At 41.1% G+C, this 12,388-nt stretch overlaps 1 protein-coding gene across 1 annotated transcript; it reads left to right on the top strand.

Annotated features, from left to right (window-relative positions):
• The first annotated feature begins 5,922 nt into the window (after positions 1-5,922).
• LOC141327017 (uncharacterized) lies at positions 5,923-10,562 on the top strand. Its single transcript, XM_073835319.1, has 2 exons — positions 5,923-6,203; positions 8,610-10,562. The coding sequence occupies exons 1-2, from the start codon at positions 6,086-6,088 to the stop codon at positions 9,812-9,814; spliced, it is 1,323 nt and encodes a 440-aa protein (XP_073691420.1). The 5' UTR covers positions 5,923-6,085; the 3' UTR covers positions 9,815-10,562.
• Positions 10,563-12,388: the final 1,826 nt, after the last annotated feature.

Here is a 12,388-nt window from a genome sequence, read left to right as displayed (position 1 = left end):
GGTGTTTTGATGTTGGGAACAGTACGTCCGAAGGTAGCGGGAGATTTCCTGTATTTTCCGTTCGGTCTGCCCGTTCGTTTGAGGGTTATATCCGGATGACAGGCTGACTGTGGTACCCAGAAGTTGGAAGAAGGCCCGCCAGACCCTGGAAATGAATTGGGGTCCCCGATCGGACACGATGTCTTCTGGGAGTCCGAAGTTCCGGAATACATTGTGGAACAGTGCCTCTGCGGTTTCTAGTGCTGTGGGGAGACCTTTGAGAGGTATTAATTTGCAAGCTTTCGAGAATCGATCGACTACCACTAAAATTGTGGTGTAACCCTGAGAGGGGGGCAGGTCTGTGGCGAAGTCAATGCCCAAGTGTGTCCAGGGTCGGCGGGGAATAGGTAACGGTTGTAATTTACCTTCGGGTAAGCAGCGTGGGGTTGTGTTGACGGCGCAGACCGAACATCCTTGGACGTACCGTTCCACTTCCCTGCTCATGTTGGGCCACCAGTATTTCTGCTGGAGGAGCGAGAGGGTTCGCCTGCTGCCAGGATGTCCTGAGCCGGGGGACGTGTGCGTACTATCCAGCAGAAGGGGTCTGAGACGGCTTGGGACCTAGACACGACCCGGGGGAAGCTCCGGTGGTGCAGGTTCCTCAAAGGTGGCGGCCCGTATATCTTCATCCAGCTGCCATAGTATGGGTGTGAGAAAGACAGATGGGGGTAGAATTGGATCAGGATCGTCAGAGGTAGGTTCAGGTGAGTGCATACGTGATAGGGCGTCTGCTTTGTTGTTTTTGTGGCCGGGTTGGTAAGTAATGTTGAAATTGAATCGGGCAAAGAATAGTGACCAGCGAGCTTGGCGGGCGTTCAGTCTCTTGGCGTGTTGAATGTACTGGAGGTTCTTGTGGTCGGTTATTACGGTGAAGGGGAACTGGGCTCCTTCCAACCAGTGCCGCCACTCTTCGAGGGCGAGCTTTATTGCCAGCAGTTCGCGGTCTCCAATTCCATAATTCTGCTCGGCTGGGGTGAGTTTTTTGGAATAGTACGCACACGGATGGAGGGATCGAGGTTCATCAGACCACTGGGACAGCACAGCTCCCACGCCTACGTCCGCCGCATCTACTTCCACCACGAAGGGCCTTGAAGGGTCGGGGTGCTTGAGGATGGGAGCGGTGGTGAACATTAGCTTTAGACGGTCGAAGGCTTGCTGAGCCTCTGGAGTCCATTGTAGTACCCGGCGTCCTCCCTTTAAGATGGAAGTGAGTGGAGCCGATAGGAGGCTATAGTTTTTTATAAAGCGTCGGTAGAAGTTAGCGAAGCCTAAGAAACGCTGAAGCTCCTTCACCGTCCTGGGCTCCGCCCACTTGGCCACTGCGTCCACCTTGCCGGCTTCCATACGAACTCCCTCCGCAGTGATCACGTATCCGAGAAAGGAGATGGAGGGCTGATGGAATTCACATTTTTCTAATTTCAGATAGAGTTGGTACTCACGGAGGCGTTGGAGAACCTGACGGACGTGGTCTTGATGTTCTTTTAGGTTACGTGAGTAAATGAGGATATCGTCAATGTAGATGATTACGAATCGATGGAGGTAGTCGCGGAAGATTTCGTTCATGAAATTCTGAAATACGGAAGGACTGTTAGCCAGGCCATAGGGCATCACCTGATATTCATAGTGACCGGTGGGGGTGATGAAGGCGGTTTTCCACTCATCTCCTTCTCGGATACGGATCAGGTTGTACGCACTGCGGAGGTCGAGTTTGGTGAAGACGCGGGCTTCCCGTAGTTCCTCCAAGGCAGCTGGCACTAGAGGAAGTGGATAGGCGAATTTCACCGTGGCGTCGTTGAGCACCCGGTAGTCAATGCAAGGTCTGAGCCCACCATCCTTCTTGGGGACGAAGAAGAAACTGGATGCTGCTGGGGACGTGGAAGGTCTGATGAACCCCTGTTGGAGAGCCTCCTGGATGTAATTCTCCATGGCCTCCTGCTCAGGACGTGAGAGGGGGTAGATCTTCCCGTGGGGTAGTTTGGCGCCTGGCAGCAGGTCGATACTACAGTCCCAGGGCCGGTGCGGTGGTAGTTGTGTGGCCCGTTCCTTGCTGAAGACATCGGTGAAAGACTGATAGACGGGGGGAATGGTGGTGGCGGATTGAGTGGCAGGGCTCTCTATGGTGGTGGCGTGCAGAGGGATAGGACGGTATGGAGACTTTGCATCTGACGAGGAAGGATGGTAGCCGTGGTCCTCACACGTTGCGCCCCACTCCAGGACCTCTCCTGTGCTCCACTCTATGCGGGGTTGGTGCTTAATGAGCCATGGTCTGCCCAGGATGACATCCACATTGGCTCGCGGGAGTTCTAGGAGGGTCAAATGTTTCCGGTGGTTGTGTTGGGAGACGAGGGTCACTTTTCTGGTCCGGCGAGATATCTTACCATCGCCCAATGGTGAGTTTTGGATTGTGGTAATTTGGTATGTGACCTCATTTTGAACGGTGGGAATTCGATGTTTAGCAATGAAGTGTGATGAAACAAAATTGCCAGCCGCTCCGGAATCCACGAGCACATAGATGGGGAGAGTACGAGAGTTTACTATTAGTTCAGCGGTAATATGGGGTAAGAGAGACATGGCCGGAGTAATAGATACGGTACTCACCATTGGACGAGGCGGGCGGACTGGACAGGCACTGATGAAGTGAGAGGCTTCTCCACAATATAGGCACAGACGATTATTAATTCGTCGTTTCCTCTCCGCAGGATCCAGGCGATAGGAGTCAGTAATCATAGGCTCTTCCGCATCTCGTTGGGGTGACGGTGTTCGGAGTGGAGGGAAGCTGGGTACAGACTTTATAGAAGGACACGCTGAGAGATGTTGAGAAATGCCTACTGCCTTCTTAATAAAGGTTTCCAGCGGTACGTTGTCATCGTAAATGACCATATGCTTGCGGATCTGGGGTTTAAGCCCCTTACGGTAGGCTGCTAGGAGAGCGACTTGGTTCCAACCACTGGTGGCCGCTAGAGAGCGGAAGCGCAGGGTGTATTCATGAATATTGGACGTACCTTGATTCAGAGTAATCAGTTCGTCGTGCACGGAAAGGGGAGTGAGAGCAGCTCCAAACACGTCCTTGAAGTTGGCAGCGAAAGCATTATAGGAGATCAATGCATCGCTCCGTGAATTCCAGAGTGCAACCGCCCATTGAAGTGCCTGCCCAGTGAGGAGGGAAATCATAAAATATATTTTAGAAATTTCGTTTGGAAACTGGTGTGCGTTGGCTTCGATATAGAGGGAACATTGCAGGAGGAAACCATTGCAACCACCCGGGTCTCCGGAATAGTTCATGGGGCGAGAGAGGGGTGTGTTGGAAATCGTCGTTGGAGCAGCCGGTAGAGATTGACGAAGGACGTTTACCATATCCGAAAAGGGGTCGGGGGTATCTTCTGTGATAGCGGCGCTCGCCTCCATGAGTGACGTGGTGTGTTAATACTTTTTTTGGGCTGGTATCCTGTCACGACCACACACAAAGGGAGAAGGTGAGTATCTTTCAAGGTATTTATTAACAAACGTGCACAGTTCAACACACGTGCAATCGGGTGAATAAAGGTCTCTGTGGTCAAATCTTCAAACAAACACAACAGGTGAGTTCAAGTTCATAAGGATCATAGCGTTAGCAATAGTCACTTCCCTCTAACACGATTAACGTGTTTCACAGGAGAACATCAGAGCAATCCACTAGGAGCACAGGAGAACATCGGAAGAATCCACGAGGAGCACAGGAGAGACAACAAGAGGGGGAGAAGATCCACAGAGAAGCATCCATGCAACTTCGATACCAGCCGGTGAGTGAGTGGCAGAGGTAGGTATATAAAGGGTGTGGTGATTGCTGGTGCAGGTGACGGTGATTAGTATTCTGGTGATGGTTCACGGGTGTGCTGTGGTGGTGATTGGCTGGTTGGTGGAGGATCGTGGTGACTGGGGCTGAGGGAACGTGCAGAGGGTGTGACACATATATATATATATATATATATTTGAAGTGTAATTTATTGATTATTTTTCTCACAACTCATTTTATGTTGTATACTGTGATAGATATTGAGCTGCAAAAGTAATTCCTGAATCCTGTTTTTTGTTTGAATCCGAGTTTTTGTTGTTATTGATCTCATGTGTGTGAGATGTGTGCATTGTGTTACTGTTCTTTTTGTGCAATAATAATAAAAAAAAAATATTCCATTAGATTAGCTGGTTTTATGACTTTATATATAGTTTTACTTTGAGAATGAGTTCCACTTTTCTTCTTTTTCTTGTTTGCATTATCTTTTGGGCAGCCATGGCCTAATGGTTATAGAGAGCTGGGCTTGTTACCCGAATTGTAGGTGAGGATTGTGAAATAACAGTGCTCTTTCCACCTTTCACTTGTATCACTTTTACTTTACTTTTTTCAACAACTTTTATTGGCTGGTGATTGTATTAGAATCATGAAAAAGCAATTTTATAATTTTATATGTATTATCTGAAAGCCACAAGAATTATAATTGCTTTTTGGGCTTTTACATTTCTCAGTGAAGTGTTTAATTGTGTAATAAACTATATTTTACTCCACAAATGAGTTTGTCTACATTAGCTACCTTTCTTCTTCTAGCAGCGTTGGTATTGGTATCTAGTCAATACTAGCCTGACGAGATCGATACTTTAGGTTCTCTCCTCCACGCTTAATGCAAGAAAAAATGGCGTAAAAACCTGGGCCTGTATTCTTAAAGTTTGAAAAAAATGATCTCAGAAAGCATTAAATTTAACTTAAAAATTCCATGTAGGAGTTTTAGCAAAAGAGTGATTCAGGACCAGTCAGAGCAAAGAAAAGACAAAAACTTTATGGGAAAAGAAAGAAAAACAAGCTTAAACTTTTAATTAATGTTAAATTAAATCATCTGACAGCCTCATTAATGAAGAATAAATACCAATCTATATGCTTTTCTTTAGTATCTTTAGTGTGTTTGATTTTGCAGGGTTCTGAGTTTCTCATCTTCTCTCTCTTTAAACTGTGGAGGCTTGGTGTGGCAATGTTGCATCTCAATCAAAATAACCGCTTGTATGTCTTGTTAAAGCTGCTATGAAAGCTTCACCCTCATTTCCTTCAAAAAATCTATTTTACCCTCTGCACAAAAAATAATCAGGATCACAATCAGGACCTCAAGGACAAAAATGTCCACATTGACCCCCCCCCCCCCCCCCCCTTTTATTTTATTTGGCATATACATTTTTTTTTAAATCTAACACTACATAAGAAATATAAATGCCTCAAAATAATTGTTGTTTTTCAGTGACACATCCCAGAAACGAATAAGCAAAGAAAAAAAATGTGCTTAGCATTTATTGTATACAAATTAACTATTATTTTTCATTTTTACATACAAAATACCTGTGGCATTATGCAAACGAACCAGTTACAATTCTGAAAACTGAATGTTTGGATCTATGGATAGAACAGATGCTGGTTAAAAAAATCATCACCCGAGAAAGTGGACATTTTTGTCCATTTTGCACTTATGGGTAACTTTTTTTTTGAGCGCACAAGGGTTAAATGAAGTGTAGTCAATCATTTATCCCATTGTTTAATAGACAGCATCATATAAAACTGATGAGCTTCAGGTTTGAGTTGCCTTACAAATAAAAAAGGGTTTGTGCACTTTGCTTTGGTGTTTTTGTGTTCTTTGGGGTTCAAACCAATTACAAAATTTGAAAAGTAAATATGTGAATTATCTTAAAGAAAATAAAAATAAATAAATAAATAAAATAAGACATGCATTAAGTAATTTCCGTGCTCTCGACGCTTCACACTCCAGTCCAGAGGGTGGCGCTAAAACACGTACATTCTTCATTGCCAAACACCAGTAAACCTCAGAGGAAGAAGATTAGTTTCATTGTGCATTCTGTTGTCTTGTCGAGATGCTGTGTAATACAAACTGTGAGAAATGTTATTTCTGTAAATGGTAAAATGCAGTTTTTAAATCAGGTCAGTAAATACCTGTTAGTATTTAGACCCCCACAGCTGTGACTAGGTTTTAAAGCAATAAGGAATATCTGGAGGAGTATCAGCTGAACTGTGAAGATGTTGTTGTTTGTTAAAGAGGAGAATGAAGAGGACACGAATGAACCAGAACAAAGAGAATGGAGAATAAAACACGAGGAACCAGAACCCATGAGAATAAAACAAGAGGAACAAGGAGGTTTGTGTTAATTTTTCATTCATATTTAATGTATTTTGTAGTATTGGGCTTAAAAAAATCTTTAAAAACATGGTGCCCATAGATCCTTAATCTAAAAATTAGACTTTAACTATTATAAAAAAAGTCTTAAATCCATGTTATAAAGTTCTTATGTTATACAAATGAATAGTTAAACTTTATTTTAGCATGTTGTAATCGTAAAACTGTGATGAGCGTTATATTCAGTGTTTGGGTTAACTATAGTTATAGGTAATGCATGGTACGTAATAATGTTTCTTTTTCCAGTAAACTAGTAAAATAACACATTACTTTTTTTATTTGTCGAGTTACCTATTCCCCCATTTATTGATTAAAAGCTTTCCTGTCTTCATGTTGAGAGAAATTGTAAGATTTTACTTTATTGCTCAGTATTCCTCAAAATGAATAAAAAGAGTGAAATTTAACACAGACCTTAAATAATACAAATATGTGTATGTATGTTTTTAATCCCATTGTATTAACCAATGTCTTCGCGGCTGACCTTTGTTGATCCAATTCATCCATGAGCAAAAATTGCTCAAGATAATCTAACATTTGGTTTATTTTATTTATTTGCATTGCTGAAGAGTTGACATTTTTTCTTCTTCTGCGGTCTTCTGTACAGACATGAATTTACTTTTCTCTTGGGCTTTTACATTTGACAAACATAGAACTTTTTATATTTAAAAACAAACAAGCCCTGCCCAGATTTAAAAAGTAACAAAACGCATTAGGCCGTGTTCACACTTGCCGTCTTTTTTGACAAGAAAATGTTGACTAGGGCTTTTTTTTTTTAGTTAAAAAAAAAAAAGGCTGGCAGCGTTCTGTTACAAAAAGCAGCAGAGTGCGTCTTCTGTTGCAATAACAACAGCTGCAACAGTAGCGTAGTGCTGTGTGGTGAAGAAATGTCGAGAAAGAGCCTCTTTGTGATGTATATTATGATAGAGTTGTTTACTCATATCATACAACTCCTTGTGTTCCGAAACTAGTTTATCTATTGGCAGCTTCTCCATTTTTTTCTTGTTGTTTTTGTTGTTATGGAAACGATAGGTCCCGCTACTCGCTTGTCATTGGTCAGCTGTCAAAAAAGCGCTTGACGTAGGGCGTTTTCTTAAAAAAAGTTCAACTTTTTTCAACTTAAAAAGACGCCGGCGGTGGCGTTTAAAAAAAGCGCTAGGGCTTTTTTTGAAAAGACAGTTTACTCCATAGGATTAGAATGTAAAACTCCCGAACAACATAGGTAACATTAGTGACAACCGCTTTTATAGAAACGCCATGCAGTGTAGAGCTCTGCATTTTACTTTTTTCTACACCCATTAGCCCAGGCTTCGGGACAATTTTCACGTCATAGTTCAGATGCGGGCCGGAATTCAGGTCTGTTTTAGGGTACTCTTTCTTTTTATATTTTAGACGTCCATCAGTTGTGATGAAACTTTGAGACTTCACTTTCACTTTCGAGACTCGGATGTTTAGTGCGTCGGCCAGCAGTGCCTTCAGTGCATAATTAAAGAGTTTTTGTTTCTGATTTGTTTTATTTCTAGGGGAATAATTTACTAATATATATATTTATTCATCACATCTGTGTGGCATGTATTCGCTGAGTTTCGGTTCAGTTTTGTGAAGCGCGTCTGTTCAAGAACGAGACGGAATGCACGTCATGTTTGTTTTCTTTATTTTATAAAAACTTTGTTTGTAATGTTTTGTTGATATAGTGAGTGCCCACAAATACAAGTAGACAATGTACAGTTCCAATGATGTATTACTCTTCCTATGTGGGCAAAAATGACGGATGATTTTAAATTGTTTACACTAAAAAGCAAGTGTTCACACTGGCGCCTACATGTCCTGTAAAACCCGCTTCAGTTTCAATCTCTGCAAAAATGATCGGATACGCGCCTAATAGTGCACGTTTATCTAACATTTAAACTAACATTGTTTTATATGTGGACTGTTTTTATATCTGTATAATGTCGAGTAACGAACAAACAAATGGTCCAAATGTTTTTCTAAATTAACTTGCTAAAAACTAAACAAAATATAATCACATGAAAAACAGAACTATTGTAATAGCTGAAACCAGCGGAAAAGGATGGGCTCGGGTCGGACTCTGGCTCTAATGCAGTGTGTGTGAAACCAAACTGGTTGTTTAAGAAAAAAACTAAATCCAAATGCTTATAATAAGACAGAAATAAAGTGATTTGTGTCTGCTCACTTTAATAACTCCATAAACCCGATCACTTTTTGATCTGAGCTTAACCCAAAAAAGTGCTTGTAATCTAATGATTTTTTTAATAAGCATTAGTTTAATTGATTATCAAAATAATCCTAGTACACAAATGGTTTTCTTTTTTCCAAATGTCCTAATTGATTCTCATTTATTCATTTTAGGGCTGATGAAAGTGAAAGAAGAAACACAAGATCTGAATGAGGTAGAGGAGAAACATCAGTGTCAGAAAGATCATGATGTGAGTTCCAGCAATCAAATAACAGACGTCAAACGGCCTTTCAGCTGCTCTCAGTGCGGAAACACTTATAAAGAGAAAAGAAGCCTTGTGAAACACATGAGAATGCATCATGGGGAAAAGCCTCTCACCTGTATTCAGTGCGGAATCACTTTCAAACAGAAAAGAAGCCTTGTGAAACACATGCGAATGCATCATGGGGAAAATCCTTTCACCTGTATTCAGTGCGGAAAAACTTATAGAGAGAAAAGAAACCTTGTGAAACACATGAGAATGCATCGTGGGGAAAAGCATTTAACCTGTATTCAGTGCGGAAACACTTTCACGTGTAACGAAAACCTCAAGTATCACATGTTAATTCATGCTGGAATAAAGCCTTTCACCTGCTCTCAGTGTGGAAAGAGTTTTACCAGGAGTAGGCAACTAAAGGATCATTTGGTAACTCACAATTCAGAAAAACCTTTCAGCTGTGCTCAGTGTGGAAACACTTTCACACGTAAAGCAAACCTTAAAAATCACATGTTAATTCATTCTGGAATAAAGGATTTCAGCTGCTCGGAGTGCGGAAAGAGTTTTACAAAGAAAGGACAGCTTAAGGATCATTCAGCAACTCACACTTTAGAAAAGCCTTTCGTCTGCTCTCAGTGTGGAAGCTCTTTCACCCGTAAAGGAAGCCTCAAGACTCACATGTTAATTCATGCTGGAATAAAGCCTTTTACCTGCTCTCAGTGTGGAAAGAGCTTCATAAATAAAATGCACCTTAAGGATCATGTGCTAACTCACACTTTGGAAAAGCCTTTCAGCTGCTCTCAGTGTGGAAAATCCTTCACTCGTAAAACAATCCTCAAGAATCACATGTTAAACCACACTGGAATAAAGCCTTTCAGCTGCTCCCAGTGTGGAAAAAGCTTTACACAGAAAGGACACCTTAAGGATCATTTGCTAACTCACTCTTCGGAGAAGCCTTTCGCCTGCTCTCAGTGCGGGAAATCTTTCACTCGTAAAGGATACCTTGACAGACACCTGTTAATTCATGCTGGGATAAAGCCTTTCAGCTGCTCTCAGTGTGAAAAGTCTTTTACTCGCAAAGCATACCTTGAGGCTCACATGTTTAGTCACACTGGGATATAGCCTTTCAGCTGATCTTTACATTTATTCATTTAGCAGACATGCTTATTCAAATTGACTTTCAACTGGACCTTAAAGAGGCAAGTAAGAATCATATCACTCTGTAGCCCAAGACTGCCCATTTAAGCTAAGCAGGGTTGACCCTGGTCAATATCTGGATGGAGAACTCCTGGGAATACTAGGTTGCTACTGGAAGAGGTGCTGGTGAGACTAGCAGGGGATGCTCACCCTACGGTCTGTGTGGGTCCTAATGCCCCAGTGTAGGGATGGGGGCCTTATACTGTCAAAAAAGCACCATCTTTCAGATGAGATATTAAACCAAGGTCCTCTGTGGTCATTAAAAGTCCCAGGATGTCTTTCAAAAAGAGTAGAGGTGTGACCTCTGCAACCTAACTAAATTCGCCAATTGGCCTCTAACCATCATGGCCTCCCAACAATCCATTGTTCAAAGAAGTACAAGCTAGACAGGGAAAGATTAAAGAAAATAGCTTTTTTAGGATGAAAGATATTCAAAAGTGTCTGGGAATCAGCGTTCTGGATTGGGGTTGAAAGATCATACCCAGGAACTATGAATGAAAATGCTCTTGAAAAGGATTTTGAGCCTCTCTATGATGGTACCATGAGATGTCACTCGTAGATATCTGGGCCCGTATTCCCAAACCATTTCATCTTACCACTAAGAGTTCTCCTAAATAGTTTTTAGTTACGAGTTTTCTCTTAACAGCCTATTAACAAAGCTGCTGAGACAAACTTTTACTGGAATGGAGAGAAGTCTTAAGCTAAGAGTAAGGGGGGGTTGACCTTGTTGCTATGGATGATGTCAGCATGCTAATTAACTATGCAAACAGTGATTGGATGATGGGAGAGGGGTCTGTCAGAGATGTATTCATAGACTTTAAAATGCAGGCTAAGTGTCAGTAATTATATATGTATAAGTTCAGCCTTTTACACATGTGCTTCTCATAAACAATCAGCTGATATGCATACAGAATAGAATAAACATGGCGGATAGTAAGACATGTAAATGTAAAAGAAAACCAAACTGGATGCGAGAACGGCTTGCCCAACTTGTAAATGAAAACAAGGATATAATCCAAGGACAATTTGGAGTTGGCATAACCTCCAAAACCAAAAAAAAAAGGTTGCATTGGAAAACGTGTGCAAATAAATACAGAGTGATTCTAAGTTTTGAGGCAGATTGCCAGCAACAGCCATTTTAGGATAGTTGGGATTTGGTCTTAGTGACTTAGGAGTCCTCTTCACTTCTTTTAATGTTTCACAGGTTTAGGAGCTAGTTTTAAGCGCTAAAATGTAGGAGTCCTAAATTTAAGACTGACACACCAATTATTATGATTTTCTCCTAAATCAGCAAGTTATGAGCTACTTTTAGCCTTGAGATGTTTTGAGAATGTTTTGAGGAAATGTAGATTCTCAAAAGGGAGTGGGATATATACGCACGGATCAATGCCTTAAATGTGATGCGAACCATAACCGGCAACCAGTGCAATGAGATCATTGTCCAAAAGAGTAATGATGATGTATTGCAAGGTTTCTAAAATGCTAATGGGGCATTAACTAATAAAATATGCACTCATTTGCATATATTTCAAGCACATAAATTTGCTTTTTTTTTCATTTCTACTAGTCTGAAAAACTTGAGATTTTTGCCTGTGGTGTCTCACTTGGGCTCGTTGAAGACAGTCATGTCACTGCGTTCTGAATCGTTTGTAGAGTTTTAATTGTGCCAGAAGAGTGTTGCCTAGAAATGGTAAGGACCTGGACAAGAAGTTGTGCAGCATGGTCCATTAGGAAGGGCCTGATCTTTCTGATGTTTTTTCACCACAAAAAGGATTTTGAGGATTTGATCGTCATTTGAGAATTCACACCAAAGAGAGATGGCTCACCAGAAAATTCAAGCAAATTAAAGCCTCATGTCTGTCCTGTTTGTGGAGGGATATTTTTACAGGTTTTGGAAGCATGGAAAATTGTGTGCCATGTAGAGACGTATATGTGACCCTGGAGCACAAAACCAGTCTTAAGTCGCTGGGGTATATTTGTAGCAATAGCCAAAAATACATTGTATGGGTCAAAATTATTGATTTTTCTTTTATGTCAAAAATCATTAGGAAATTAAGTAAAGATCATGTTACATTAAAATTTTTTGTAAAATTCCTACTGTAAACCTATCAAAATGTAATTTTTGATTAGTAATATGCATTGTTAAGGACTTAATTTGGACAACTTTAAAGGTGATTTTCTCAGTATTTTGAATTTTTTGCACCCTCAGATTCCAGATTTTCAAATAGATGTATCTCAGTCAAATATTGTCCTATCCTAATAAACCATACATCAATAGAAAGCTTATTTATTGAGCTTTCATATGTATATATCTCAATTTGTAAAATGTAACCTTATGACTGGATTTGTGGTCCAGGGTCACATATTGTTGTGGGTTTAATCGCAATACTGCTCTATTATTGCAGATCCATCTGGTATTTTTATTGCTTCTTTTTGTCATTTTAAAACAAACTCTCAGTCCCTTTGCCTCAATTCCATAAAAAAAAAAAAAAAAACTAA

The sequence above is a fragment of the Garra rufa genome, chromosome 1 (genome assembly GCF_049309525.1).
Source record: "Garra rufa chromosome 1, GarRuf1.0, whole genome shotgun sequence".
In the NCBI taxonomy this organism is placed as follows: domain Eukaryota; kingdom Metazoa; phylum Chordata; class Actinopteri; order Cypriniformes; family Cyprinidae; genus Garra; species Garra rufa.
Note: the sequence above shows the minus strand (reverse complement) of the source record. Positions and strands in the feature narration are given on the sequence as shown.

Bases quoted from the DNA above. Each gene is read 5' to 3' on its own strand.
- LOC141327017 (XM_073835319.1), top strand. From the start codon at position 6,086: ATGTTGTTGTTTGTTAAAGAGGAGAATGAAGAGGACACGAATGAACCA. The intron at 6,204-8,609 runs GTTTGTGTTAAT...TATTCATTTTAG, and splicing joins AAAACAAGAGGAACAAGGAG to GGCTGATGAAAGTGAAAGAA.